The sequence below is a fragment of the Panthera leo genome, chromosome C2, assembly GCF_018350215.1.
Source record: "Panthera leo isolate Ple1 chromosome C2, P.leo_Ple1_pat1.1, whole genome shotgun sequence".
Classification (NCBI taxonomy): Eukaryota; Metazoa; Chordata; class Mammalia; order Carnivora; family Felidae; genus Panthera; species Panthera leo.
The window spans coordinates 122499838-122513080 of NC_056687.1; the positions used below are offsets into that span (position 1 = coordinate 122499838).

General features: G+C 43.8%; 1 protein-coding gene and 1 long non-coding RNA gene across 3 annotated transcripts in view; one reads left to right on the plus strand and one right to left on the minus strand.

Moving 5' to 3' along the window:
• The first annotated feature begins 227 nt into the window (after window positions 1-227).
• Window positions 228-5497, plus strand: LOC122229535. The gene is made up of 3 exons (XR_006207028.1): window positions 228-312; window positions 3020-3514; window positions 5382-5497. It is a non-coding gene; the product is annotated as an uncharacterized LOC122229535 (long non-coding RNA).
• CLSTN2 (calsyntenin 2) overlaps window positions 3503-13243 on the minus strand; it is a 398548-nt gene continuing 388807 nt past the window's right edge. The window contains exons 13-17 of one of the 2 annotated variants that reach the window (XM_042954752.1): window positions 7592-7762; window positions 6972-7117; window positions 6741-6864; window positions 5910-6094; window positions 3503-4057 (exon numbers count right to left, since the gene is read on the minus strand). In XM_042954752.1, the coding sequence (XP_042810686.1) occupies window positions 3854-4057; window positions 5910-6094; window positions 6741-6864; window positions 6972-7117; window positions 7592-7762 (830 nt within the window). In that variant the 3' untranslated portion in view covers window positions 3503-3853. Of the gene's footprint in view, window positions 4058-5668; window positions 6095-6740; window positions 6865-6971; window positions 7118-7591; window positions 7763-13243 lie in introns of those variants that run through there. The other variant, XM_042954751.1, reaches the window with a different exon arrangement.

A 13243-nucleotide genomic window follows, 5' to 3' on the forward strand; every position in this document is an offset into this window, starting at 1 on the left:
AAAAAAAAAAAAGTAATAAAATTTCATGATATGTAAAAATATGAATTCAAATGGTCTGCTTTTTTAGTATTCATAAATAATTTTCTTTGGAACATACCATATCCACTGGTTTATGTATTGTCTGTGGCTTGTTTCATGTTATGGTGGAAGAGTTGAATACTTGCAGCAGAGACAATATGGCCTTGCAAAGTACAAAATATTTACTATCTGGCTCTTTACAGATAGAGTTTGCTGATATCTGCTGTATGTACAGGCACGGAGGACATTGCTTCCCACCAGGAGCCCTCTCCCTGGAGGGTCCATGTCCACAAGGTACAGCTCTTGTTACCTGCATAGATGTGTGGTCTAAACTTTGCTCGATAGGATGATGGAGAACATTCAAGAAAGTGGTAATGAACTAAGATCCCACTAAAATCACATTTTTGTTATCTACATAAATTTGGGCCTTGGTCAGACTTAAAGGATTTGATTAACTTACTAGAATATACTTTCAGTATTCTTTAAGACAGGTGACCAACTGGTTGATTCCTTTACTCCATTGAGGCAACTCAGTCTATACTGGCTTTTTCCATTTCAACCTCCTCTTCCTCCCTGTCACCTGAATCACTTGAGAGGTTTTAGCCTATTTTCCAGCTCCAGAGAACAGAATCTGGTCATCCTCTTGGCAAGATAAACAATGGTCTGGCCTGTGGCCAGATTGGTCAGCTGTTCCTCTGGGGTCTGAGCCTGCATCTGCTGCTGCTGCTGCTGTTTAGATGCCAGGCTGCATGGTGTCTGGGCCATCTGGGAGTTCTGGTTCCCTGATACCAGCATATGGAGTCTGGAAAATGCTGGGCTGATTAGTGACATTTTTCACTCATAATTAGAATATCTGGTAGAGGGCAAGTGACATTACTTGCCACTCACCTGAATACCACCTGATGCTTTTGCTCCTTTTATATAACCACTCCTCCTTGTTCTCATCCATGGTGATGAGTGGGGCATGGGATGTGATAAACATCCGTTGACCTAGCAGCATCAAGTGTCTCACTTGTGGAGCTGACATGCAGTGTGACCTCCTACAATAGGAGCTGATGGAGAGGGTCCTGATGTGTTGTTCCCCTTGTTGCCCTCTGTCAATCTAGTCACAGAAGATTGAACTCTGCTACCCTAGCCAAATGCCACTTTGACCTGCTTCTCCCATACCCTCCCTGATGTATGCCCCAAATAGCTCACTCAACCCTGAGTAAGTGATGCAGAAATTGGAGACAGCCACAGGGCATGAGGAACACCTTCCCACCCCAACCAATCTGAACATACTGAGCAAGGTGCTCTTATGAAAACCAGGCTTAATGTTTTAAATGGAAATCCAATTAAAAAGAATTTGTTGTGATGAGCACTGGATGTGGTATGTAAGTGATGAATCACTAAATTCTCCTGAAGCTAATATTACACTAAATGCTAACTACCTAGAATTTATATAAAAACTTGAAACAGTAAAAACAAATTATCTTATGAATAACAAAAGTTAGTTTTAAACCATAAATTTGGCTTTTACTGCCATAATTTTGGGAGAATTCTGTTAGCTCCTAAATGCCCAACGGGAGAATTTTTTAAGGGAATTGGGAGGGCTAAGCAGCGTTACCTATTTTCTCCTTGTAGACGTGCAGACAGCCTGATAGAAAAGGGTTTTTTTTTTTTTTTTTTTGGTTGGGAGAATTCACAAATGTGTCTATTTCCATTCAATGAATATAAAATTCCAAACTTCTCCCTTCATTTTTCCCTAAGAAGGAAAAAACAAGAGCACTTGTGATTGTGTTCCTCTTCTTCCTGTGACTTGTCTCCCCACTCTATGTCGGTCTCTTGTATAATTTCTATGCCTATTTGTTTCTCCTTTGCAACTTTTATGTCTCTGAGGGGGAGGAGCTCATCTCACTCAGCTTTATCATTTCCCATCATTGCTGGATGAGTGCTTAGCACACAGTAGGTCCTCAGCAATGCCTGTTAGCTGCATAAGTATGAATATAAGTAGAAGCAGGGTGGTGGGCACTGGACCAAGAGTGGAAGGTGGGAGTCTAGTCTTGTCTATGCCTCTGAATGACTCTGAACAAGATGTTCAATCTCTGAACCTCAGTTTACTCGTAAGGGAAATGTTCCTGATAATAGATATCCCAACTCCCTGATATAATTATTGTGAGGCTCAAAGGAGGGAACAGATCTGCAAAAACCACTTTCAGTGGTGGAAAAAGCCACTTAAGGTAGTTTTCTTGAATCAGAATTTTGCAAAGGCCTATCACGGATCCTCACTGGGTGGAAGACACTGATGATGGTCCCCCTTATGCTCTGTTTTGGTGACATGGTGAATAAAATGAACAGATTCTCTTCTTTTGAACCTGAATGCCATTGTGACTAGGGGCCAGCTCTGTGCCTATGCCAATATGGGATGGGGTAGGGACTGCGGGAGGATGGGGACAGATTGTACATACTGAGGACAAAGCCAGAGACATTCAAAACAAAGATGGTCTCAGAGTCTCGTGGAAGTCCTAGAATGGCCCTGTTTCTTGCCTGCTATTCTCTTGGTCACAAAAGAGCACAGATGAGTTACTATAGCAACAGTTCTCGTCATGAGGTGTCCACATTAGGATGGAGGTGGAAAAGATTTTCTTATTAAAATAAGAAGAAAGAAATTTGGTTTTCAGATCTATTTTCCCTCCACCCAAAGTGTTGCTCCTTTTATGAGAATAAAGCAGCGGCTGTTACTATCACAGATATGCTTCTAATTCCTAGCATTCAGATCTCCAAACTTTTCATTTTAGATCCAGCTCAGTTCATGCTTGTCCTAATACATCCAAGAGGAGTATATTTTTTTAAGAGGAAAAACAGTGTGAGACGGGTGATGAGGGACCCTAAGACTAGATGCTGAGAGCCTTCTTAACCTCTGGCTCAGGAGACGGCATTCACCCCTGTCCCCCAGATCTGTGCCCACCATGACGCCTAGCTGCTCATCTCATCAGCCTTTCCTTCTGGTCCCTGGCTGCAGGCTTGTCATGCTGTCGCCTGGGGCAGTGTCTCTGTGGCATGCTCCCTGGTTTCTGCAATGTCCTGTGGTGGCAGCCCCCAGCAGGGCACCAAGGCAGGTAGGTTTGCAGATAGCTTTGGCTGGGGTTCAGGCCCTGCTGTGGTCAAGGACCTATTCTTGGTTTTGGACTTTTCATCTAAGCTTTATGTGGCCTCCAAAAGGATAAAGGGGAAAGGTTCTCCAAACTGGGGAGGGTGTATGTATGCATGTGGGTGTGCACCTGCCTATGTGTGAACCTTTCCCTATACATTTAATTTTGCCTCAACAAGGATTTTCCTTTAAAGTGTTAAGGACTGAGACCTCTTCTGTGTGAAGTCTGACCACCTTGCCTGTGTGAAGCCACCTGAAGAGTCAGGTAAAGAGAACCTGCTGGTCTGTGTGGAAGAGGAGACTGGGTCAGGTACACGCACAGTGAGCTGGAACCCAAGGTCCCTGGCCATGGGGAACCCGGGGGAGGTGAGTGACCTAAAGGCTTACTTTCTTCCCTGCAGAGAAAAGCAATGGCAGAACTCTGCAGATTGGCCGGCAGGATGCTGGGTGAGCCCAGGGCAGGAAAAGTGAGGGCTACAGGACAAAGTCCACCTTGAAGTCTCCACTAATGACCCTGGGCTTCTTGGAACTACCCTGGGGCTGGGACATAGGGAGTGCCCAAGGCATAACGGGTGGCTTCCAGGACACTGGGGAGGGCCTGTCCAGACCTGTCCTAGAAATCAGAGGCGACATGTGATAGACTTAGGTGTACACTGGGGTGAGGCTTACAAAAGGGACACGTGGGTGGGCGCAGACAGCCGGGCGCTAGTAGGGAAGGGCGGAGTCATCCCACTCCAGCTGGGCTTGCCTGGCTCCACTCTGCCCATGTCTGCCCCTGCCCATCCCTTCCTCCTCCTCTTCCTCTTCGCTGTCCTCTGAGTCACTGCTGCTGGAGCTCACGTCTTCCTCTACTTCTTCCTCCTCTTCCTCCTCAGTCTCTTCTTCTCCATGCCCTGGTTCTTCATGTTTCTGGATGTCAGGGAGAGAAGGTATATGCTCATCAGGGGCTGAGCAAAAGCTGCTTTGGAATCTAGACGTTTCTCCCTCCACTAAGGGAATATTTTGGGCCCCTTGAATTCCTTTCCCTTCACGCTAAATCCTTGGGCCTGGAGATCTGCCTCCTGGATGGGCAGTCCTCTGGTGAAAGGTAAATGGGAGGGCTAAGGACAGCGAAGAAATAGCAAATTCTAAGATCTGCACTCAAGGTAAATTGTGTGTTTTAAACACAAGACATTGAAGCCCATCCCTTCCATCATTTAATGAGCCTTTTATGCCAAGGTTTGCTTTCTGGCATTTCTGAAGCCTGTCTATATGGAACTTTCCAAGCCTTAAGTGTTTGATTTTCCAGGAGATAATGGCATTTAAGCTTAAGGCCTGTTCCCAGGTGAGATTATATTCTCTGGGAGCAGGTCGTCTTTTAAGCCAAGACTCAGGTGTACTGCCCCTCAGAAATACTCCTTTGGGAAGGACCATGGTCCTCATTTTCCACGCCTTCCCTCACCTTCTGAGACTTGTGTCCTCAGACTCAACCCCACTCTTTTCCAGTTCCATTCCCCCTACCCTCCCGGCCAGCTTTTTGGTGATTCTAGCAAAATCTTAGTTTTGGATTTATGTTTTGAGTTGATGTTTGCTGTTGTGTGATTGTGTCCCCTCCCTGGAGTGGCTTCCCTTCTACTTTGCCCCCTGCCTCCATTCTTCAAGGCCTCTCTCAAGCTAACCGCCTCCAGGAAATCTTTCCTGAATACTTGAGCCTCAATGGATCTCCCTACTCATGCTTCACTGACCATTGGAATCAGCAGGTTAGCCCTCGGTAAGAACACTCTTGCCTGGTACTCAGATTGTCCTAGGCATAGTGGTTTATTTGCCACATCTGAGGCTCCGCTCTCTGAGGGGGAGATGCTGGTGTTCCTACAGTGGTGCACTCAGCATTATACCTACACCCTGTGCTAGAAGAAGCTGAGCTGCACTGGCACTCTGGCTATGAAATTGGAGCATGAGGCCAACTTAGGGGGACCCTGAGGACCAAACTGGGAGAATCTTCATTTCTCGGTGACTTTTCCTGATCTTCCCCTGCCTCCCTGCTCCTGCCTCTAGCACCCAGGGCCCACTGGCAGACCAAAAGGTACTTTGATATTTGTATGTCCAGAGCTGGGGTCTTAGACCCTCATGGGTGGATGCTGGAGGTTGCTGGCTAACTGAAAGTTATGAATGTTAGGATCTGGCAACCTTGAGTTGAATATTGGCAATGCCATTACCAGCTGTATAAGTTTGAGCACTTTTACTTTCCTCTCAGAGTTGGTTCCCACCTTGGGGAGGATGAGGACTCCTACTTCACAGAGGGCTGTGAAGATTAAATGAGGTGGTATATACAGAGCTCCTTATGCAGTGTCTGGTATAATGGGGCCTCACTGAATGGCAAGTATTGATGTTATATTTTTGTTTTAACCGGTTCTGAACCTTTACATGAGCTCTGCAGGCAGTATGGAGCAAAGCCATCTAATTTACACTGTTAATCAACAATTCAATACTGAGTTTTTAAGTGTTAGTCAGCTCTGAGTTAAATACTATGGGGGAGGCAAGGGATAGACACCACATGGCTGCTTGTCTTAAGAAATGTCTGGTTCTGTTTGTAGGGAGCAATTCACACGTTTTTAATCAGTGAATGCAGCTGGTAGGAAAGTATGGTCCATGCAGGTTGCGTGGCCTGGAGGTGCTCAGAAAAGGGAAGGGTCAGTGGGGCAGGGCTTCCAGCACAGGAAAGGTGGAGCTGGTGGAGGGGAAGCATCCTGCCCCAAGATCCCAGCCCCTGCATGAGGATCACCTCCATGGGGTTGACTGTGATAGTGAGCGCAGAGTCGTCCCAATCCATCTCCGCCTCCTTGGCAGCCTCAGTCTCCTGGGTGAAGTGCTGGTGGGCGATCCGGACCCGGTACACGCCCATGGCCACGACAAACACCAGCATGCACACGGAGATGATGATGACCACTGTGGCGATGCTTGGGACCACTGGAACGAGGAAGGAATCCACATGACATGGTGAATGGAAGGACTAGCTCAGTCTTGGGATGGCGTGTGAATGAAACATCCATGTGTAGGTTAAAATCTGCTCTACCATTTCTCAGCTGTAGAACTCTGGACCAGCTCCTTACCCTGTCTGGGCTTTATTTTCTTCATCTATACAATGGGTAATTGTGGGAAGTAAATGAAATAACTGATGTAAATTCTATCTCTGGCTTTCCCCCTCAGACTCTAGAGCAGCATCCACTGACAGGCAGGTGACTGTGGAATTTCATAAGGATGGAGGGCCCACCAGACAGTAATATAAATGGCAAGACTAGAACAGAAATAAGGGTGGGAGACCCCAATATGGTGTGCATGTGTGATGGAAAGCTTCACACAGGATGTGGCTCTGAGGCCTAAAAGACTTGGAAGATTTTACCCTAGTACTCTCTACTAAACTCTGTTATGATATGTTGTGTGTAACTTCTTTCCCTGACTGGCCACTTACTGAGGCTGTGAGTATCTGAGAGGTAGGGCTCCCAGCTTTCCCATTTCTGGGTACCTGTAGCTCCTGCACCATACCTGTTAGTGGGTGGTCTTCAATCACAGTGACTACCTGGTATCCTGAGGTCCTTCCTCCAAGGCCACCTACCTGAACTGCGCTGGATGCTACTCCGGGACTCGGGGTGGTGGACAGACTGTAGGAAGGGAGGCTGCACAATAAGGTGGCTGACGTGCTCCTTGTCTGACATTCTGACCTCATGGAGGATGCTGACCTGGGAAGAGCAGGGAGAGGTGCTGCTGACCAAGAGTGGCAGGTGGGCCCAGACAAATGAGGAACAAGTGGGCGTGAAATTCCCTAATGATAGCAGGGCTCACTCACCTCGAGGTTGAACTCATTGCTAGTATAACGTCCATTGAGTTCTGAGCACTTGATTCTAAACCGTCGGGACTCCAGGGAAGCTGGATGCCAGTTGCGGTAGCGGATGTGATGCAGCACCTGCTCATAGCGGCTCATGGAGCCCACACCTGTGCCAAGAGACCACACCTGTCATAAGAAGGCAGAAGATGGGGGATACAGGCTGTGGCTGCTGAGACTTGTGAATCTCCTGAATTTTGAGATGGCTTAAGGGCAATGAGCAGGCACAGAAGTTCTAAGGAGCCAATTAAACTGACCCACAGGATTTCCAAATACATTGGTCTCTGACCAGAATGTTTGGCCTCAGTCTGTCAAATGCTGCTATAATATTTGCTGAGATCAAATATTATAAGATAAAGCATGCACCTACTTTCTGTAGATGTTCCCAGGAATGAGATGTGGGCCAGGTCCTCAAGATACTGGAGTAATTCGTGGAAGGAGGGGCTATAAGTCCATGCTCTGAGGTCAAGAGTCTCCGCATGACCCCTATTCCACAGGTGCCAGAGTGCCATCACAGTCATGACTCTTGCATGAAGGCACTCTGAAAGGAGACCACCAGGTGAAGGGGCCAAGTGTAGCCTTACCATAGATGGAATAACCTGCGGTGGAGTTAGTGGCATCCAGGTGTCGCTGATGGAGCTCACTGTGGTTGAGCTCTAAGCATTCCTGTCTCGGGTCCAGGTCCCCTCCAAGTACCAAAATGTCACAGAAATCTAGGTTATGGAGCATTTCTTCTAAGACTGCTGATTTGGGGGCTGAGGGAAGACAGACACATGGGAAACACAAGCATGAGGACAACTCAGACAGCAGGCCTTGTATGTCATCTTCCTCCTCTGCGACTACACCCCAGGGTCAGGCTGGGTCAGGAGAAGAGGCTGTGCTATCCCAACCACTATCTTCACTGCTCAGATGAACGCTCAGGTAGACCCTGAGGTTGGAGGGCATGGATTTGTGTGAGAAACACGAAAATCACAGTCAAAAGATATGTGAATACCAGCTCTGCTACAGAGATGCTTATAATGTTAGAGAAACTACCTACCTCTCTCTTTCCTCATCTGTAAGGAGAGTGAGGGTCTTGAGAGGATTGAAGATCGTGTCTGGCATCTAGTTAGGTGCTTCATAAGCAAAAGGTAAGTGCCTTTCTACCATGCTTCCCTAGCTTTCCCCATGGCGTCATGGTATATGTGTCTGTGACCCCCAACAAACCTTGGGTTTTTCAAGGGTAGAGGCACTAGTTTTTTAGGAATGACTCCTCAGTATCTAACCCAGGGGCTCATATGGAGCATATCACTACACATTGTTCAAAGAGAGAAGCATTGTTAATATAATCAAATGGTTAAGTAAACTGGTTAGTTGTCAAGCTTTTGGTCACTTTAACCATCGTTGCCTGATTTTATGACCACAAATTTCTGAAAGGGATGTCTGAATATTTGAATGCTGGACAGGTTGGCAGTCCTAACTTAAAAATGATTGGGACTTCTGGGGAAGATGGCAGGGTAGGAGGACCCTAAGCTCACTTTGTCCCAGGGACATACCTTGATAACACCACATTAGTGTAAATAACCCAGAAAATAATCTGAAGACTGGCACAACAAACTCCAAAACTAAATGTAGAGAAGAGGCCACATGGAAGAGGATAGGAAGGGAAGAGATGTACTCAGGAGCTAAATGAGTCCATGGGAAGGAGGGATGCCATGGGTACAGATAGGGGAAAAACACAGACACTCATGCCAGGCACCCCAGGGATGGGGAACCTACACAGAGAAGATTAATCCCCATACCATTTGGCTTTGAAAACCAGTTGGGTATAATTTCATGAGTTCTGAAAATTGGCTTAACCCCTAGAACATTAAAAATTAGTGGGTTTGGCTCTGGGGGAGCCAAAGGGTGAGAGGAAACTCTGTCCCTCTCCTTCCAGAACCAGAACAACAGCCATGGAGATATAGAAGCAACAGTTTGAAAAATGCCCAGGGTATACTGAGGGGAGATTTGTTTTTATTCTCAAAGTGTGTGCAGAGGGGCAGAGGTCATTTGGAGACTGCTCTAGGAACAAAGGAGCTGGTGGGTACCATTTCCCTCCCCTGCTCTCCAGCCTAGATACACAGACACCTACAGGAACCAGCACAGCACCGACACATGCTACCTAACTTGCTAGCAGTGCAACTGCACCCAGGTTCACCTACAGAAATGTCCCCTCCCATAGCAGATGTACATAAACCTTGCTAAAACCAAGTGCCATGCCCCAAATTCTGCTGACTGGCCCCCTCCAAAATGCCCTTGGCTGGAGCCCATCCAAAGTAGTGCCACAAGCCTGGCAGTGTGTAAGCAACCCCAAAAGGACTAGCACTGCTCCAAAGTGATTCCTGCCCTTGGAAAAGGGGACGATAATCACACATACCAGCCAGACTACAGCCCTAGTAGTAGGCTGGGGGAAGATATCTGATCTAACTGCAGGCCCCATCCACTAACAAAAGCTACTTAGAGGGCAATACAGGGAAAGAACCCTGCAGTGCGATACTACTGTGATGAAGGCAAAAGCTTATCCACAACAGTAGAGCACACATAACACACATTGGAGACATTCCTGAAGTGCCAGGTTGTAGTCAACAGGGGACACTGCAGGGCACTATAGGACCTCTTTTTCATAAGGCCACTACTTTCAAGAGCAGTACATGTAGCTGACATTGCTTACACACAGAAGGTTAGACAAAATGAGACAGAGGAATATGTCCCAAATGAAAGAACAGGACTAAATCACAGCGAGAGACCTAAACAAAAATGAGAAGATTAATATCTGTGATACAGAATTTAAAGTTATAGTCATAGAGATACTCACTGGACTGGTGAAGGGTAAAGGACCCAGTGAGTTCCTCAACAAAGAGAAAACCTAAATCACCAATCAGAGATGAAGAACTCAATAGCTGAAAATAAAAATACACTAGATGAAATGAATAGTAGACTAGAAGAAGGAGAAGAGCTCAGCAACCTGGAGGACAGAGTGATGGAAAGCAATAAACCTGAACAGGGGAGAGGGAGAGACAGAGAAAAGAGACTTGGAGAATTCTGTGACACCATCAAGCACAACAACATTCACACTATAGGGATGCCAGGGGAAGAGAGAAAAGGGGTAGAAAATTTGCTTAAAGAAATAATACCTGAAAACTTCCCAAATGTGGGGGGAAAAACAGATCCATAAGGCACAGAGAGCCCCCAATAAAATCAACCCAAGGAGGCCCACACCAAGATACAATCATTAAAATGGCAAGAAGTAGTGACAATTTTTAAAAGAAGAAAAAGAAAACAAAAGAAGCCCCATAAGCTATCAGCTGATTTTTCAGCAGAGAGTTTGCAAGCCAGAAGGGAGTAGCATGATATATTCAAAGTGCCTAAAGGGGAAAAAAACCCTGCAACCAAGAGTACCCTATCCAGCAAGGCTATCATTAAGAATAGAAGGAGAGAAAGAGTTTCCCAGGTAAACAAAACATAAATGAATTTATGGTGACTAAATCAGCACTATAAGAAATGGGAAAGGGGATTCACTGAGTGAAAAGGAAAGACCATAAGTAGCAGTAAGAAATTTAGGAAGCACAAGCGCAGTAAAAAAATATCTATAAAAATCAGTCAAGGGACTCACAAAAGAGTATAAAGTATGACACCATGTACCTAAAATGGGGGGTGGGGTGGGGTGGAGAGGAGTCAAGAATGGGTTCAAACATAAGGGACCATTAACTTAATACAGGTTGCTAAATGCAGAAGATATTATATACAAACCTACTGGTAACCACAAATCAAAAAAACCAGAACAGATATGTAAAAAATAAAGAGAATGGCATCCAAGCATATCACTAAAAAAAGCCAACCAACCGTGAGAGAAGAGAGCAAGAGAAGAACAGAACAGAGAAGAACTACAAAAACAACTATAAAACAAGTAACAAAATGGCAGAGAGTACATATTTACCAATAATTACATTAAATGTAAATGGACTAAATGCTCCTAAAAAAGACACAGGGTGATGGAATGGATAAACAAATAAAAACAAGACCCATCTGTATGCTGCCTACAAAAGACTCATTTCAGACCTAGAGAAACATGCCGACTGCAAGTGAAGGGATGGAAAAGCATTTATCATGTAAATAGAAGTGGAAAGCAAGCTGGGGTAGCAGTACTTCTCTCAGACAAAATAGACTTTAAAACAAAGACTGTAACAAGAGACAAAGGACACTATATAATCATAAAGGGGACAATCCAACAAGAAGATATAACAATTGTAAATATGCATCCAACATGAGAGCACCCAAATACATAAAGCAGCTAATAACAAACATAAAGGAATTAGTGGAGAATAATATTAGTATATGTGCTGCCGAAGTGAGCACAATTAGTTGAGAATAATAAAATAATAGTAGGGGACTTTAACACCACACTTACATAAATGACAGATCATCCAAACAGAAAATCAACAAGGAAACAGTGGCTTTGAATGACACATTGGGCCAGATGGATCTAATAGATCTATTCGGAACAGTGCATCCTAAAACAGAATAAACATTTTCTATTACACCTGGAACATTTTCCAGAGTATATATTAAGTCATAAAGTCTCGATAAATTCATAAAGATCAAAATCATACCATGCATCTTTTCCAAACACAATGCTATGAATCTAGAAAGCAACCACAAGAAAAAACCTGGAAAGAACACAAATACATACAGGCTATTAGAATGTGCTAGTAAACAATGAAAGGGTCAACCAAGAAATCCAAGAGGAAATTTAAAAAAATACATAGAGACAAATGAAAATATAATGGGCCAAAATCTTTGGGATGCAGCAAAAGCTGTTCTAAAAGGGAAGTTTATGGCAACATAAGCTCACCTCAAGCAGGAAGAAAAATCTCAAACAACCTTACACCTAAAGGAGCTAGAAAAAGAACAACAAACAAAACCCTAAACCGGTAGAAGCAAAGAAATAATAAAGATTAGAGCAGAAATAAATGAAATAGAAACTGCAAAAGCAATAGGATAGCTCAGTGAAACCAGGAGCTGGTTCTTTGAAAAGATGAACAAAATTGATAAACCTTTATCTGGACTCATTAAAAGAAAAAAAGAGGACTAACAATCAGAAATGAAATAGGAGAAATAACCAACACCACAGAAATACAAAGGTTTATAAGAGAATATTATGACAAATCCTATGCCAACAAGTTAGACAACCTAGAAGAAATGGGTAAACGTATAATCTCCCCAAATGGAATCAGGAAGAAATAGAAAATTTGAACAGACTGATCACTAGTAGTGCAATTGAGTCAGTAATCAGATACTTTCCAAAAAACAAGAGTCCAGTACCAGATGGCTTCACAAGTGAATTATACCAAACATTTAAAGAAGAGTTAATACATATTCTTCTCAAACTTCCAAAAAATTAAAGAAGGAAAGCATCCAAATTCATTCTGAGAACAGCATTACCCTGATACCCAAACCAGATAAAGATACTACCAAAAAGGAAAACTACAGGCCAATATCCCTGATGAACATAGTTGCAAAAATCCTTAACAAAATATTACCAAACTGAATCCAACAAAACATTAAAGAAATCACTTACCATGATCAAATTGGTTTTATTCCCAGGATGCAAGGGTAGTTCAATATTTGCAAAACAATCAACATGACACATCACATCAACAAGAGAAAAAATGAAAAACATATGATCATTTCAATAGATGAAGAAAAAGCATTTGACAAGGTAAAAATTCCATTCATCATAAAAATCCTCCACAAAGTATGTTTAGAGGGAACATATCTCAACATAATAAAGACCACAGATGAAAAACCCACAGCTAACATCATACTCGTTGGTGAAAAACTGAGATTTTTCCCCAAGATCAGGAAGAAGACAAGGATATCCACTCTCACCACTTTTATCCAACATAGTACAAGAAGTCCTAGCCACAGCAATCATACAACAAAAAGATATAAAAGGAATCCATATTGGTAAAGAAGAAGTAAAACTTTCACTGTTTGCAGATGACATTATACTGTATCTAAAAAACCCTATAGACTCCACCAAAAGACTACTAGAATTGATAAAGGAATTGAGTAAGGTCTCAGGATACAAAATCCACAAACAGAAATTTCTATACACTCACAATTAAGCAGCAGAAAAAGAAATTAAGAAAATAATCCCATTTAAAGTTCTACCAAAAATAATAAACTACCTAGCAATAAATTTAACCAAGGAG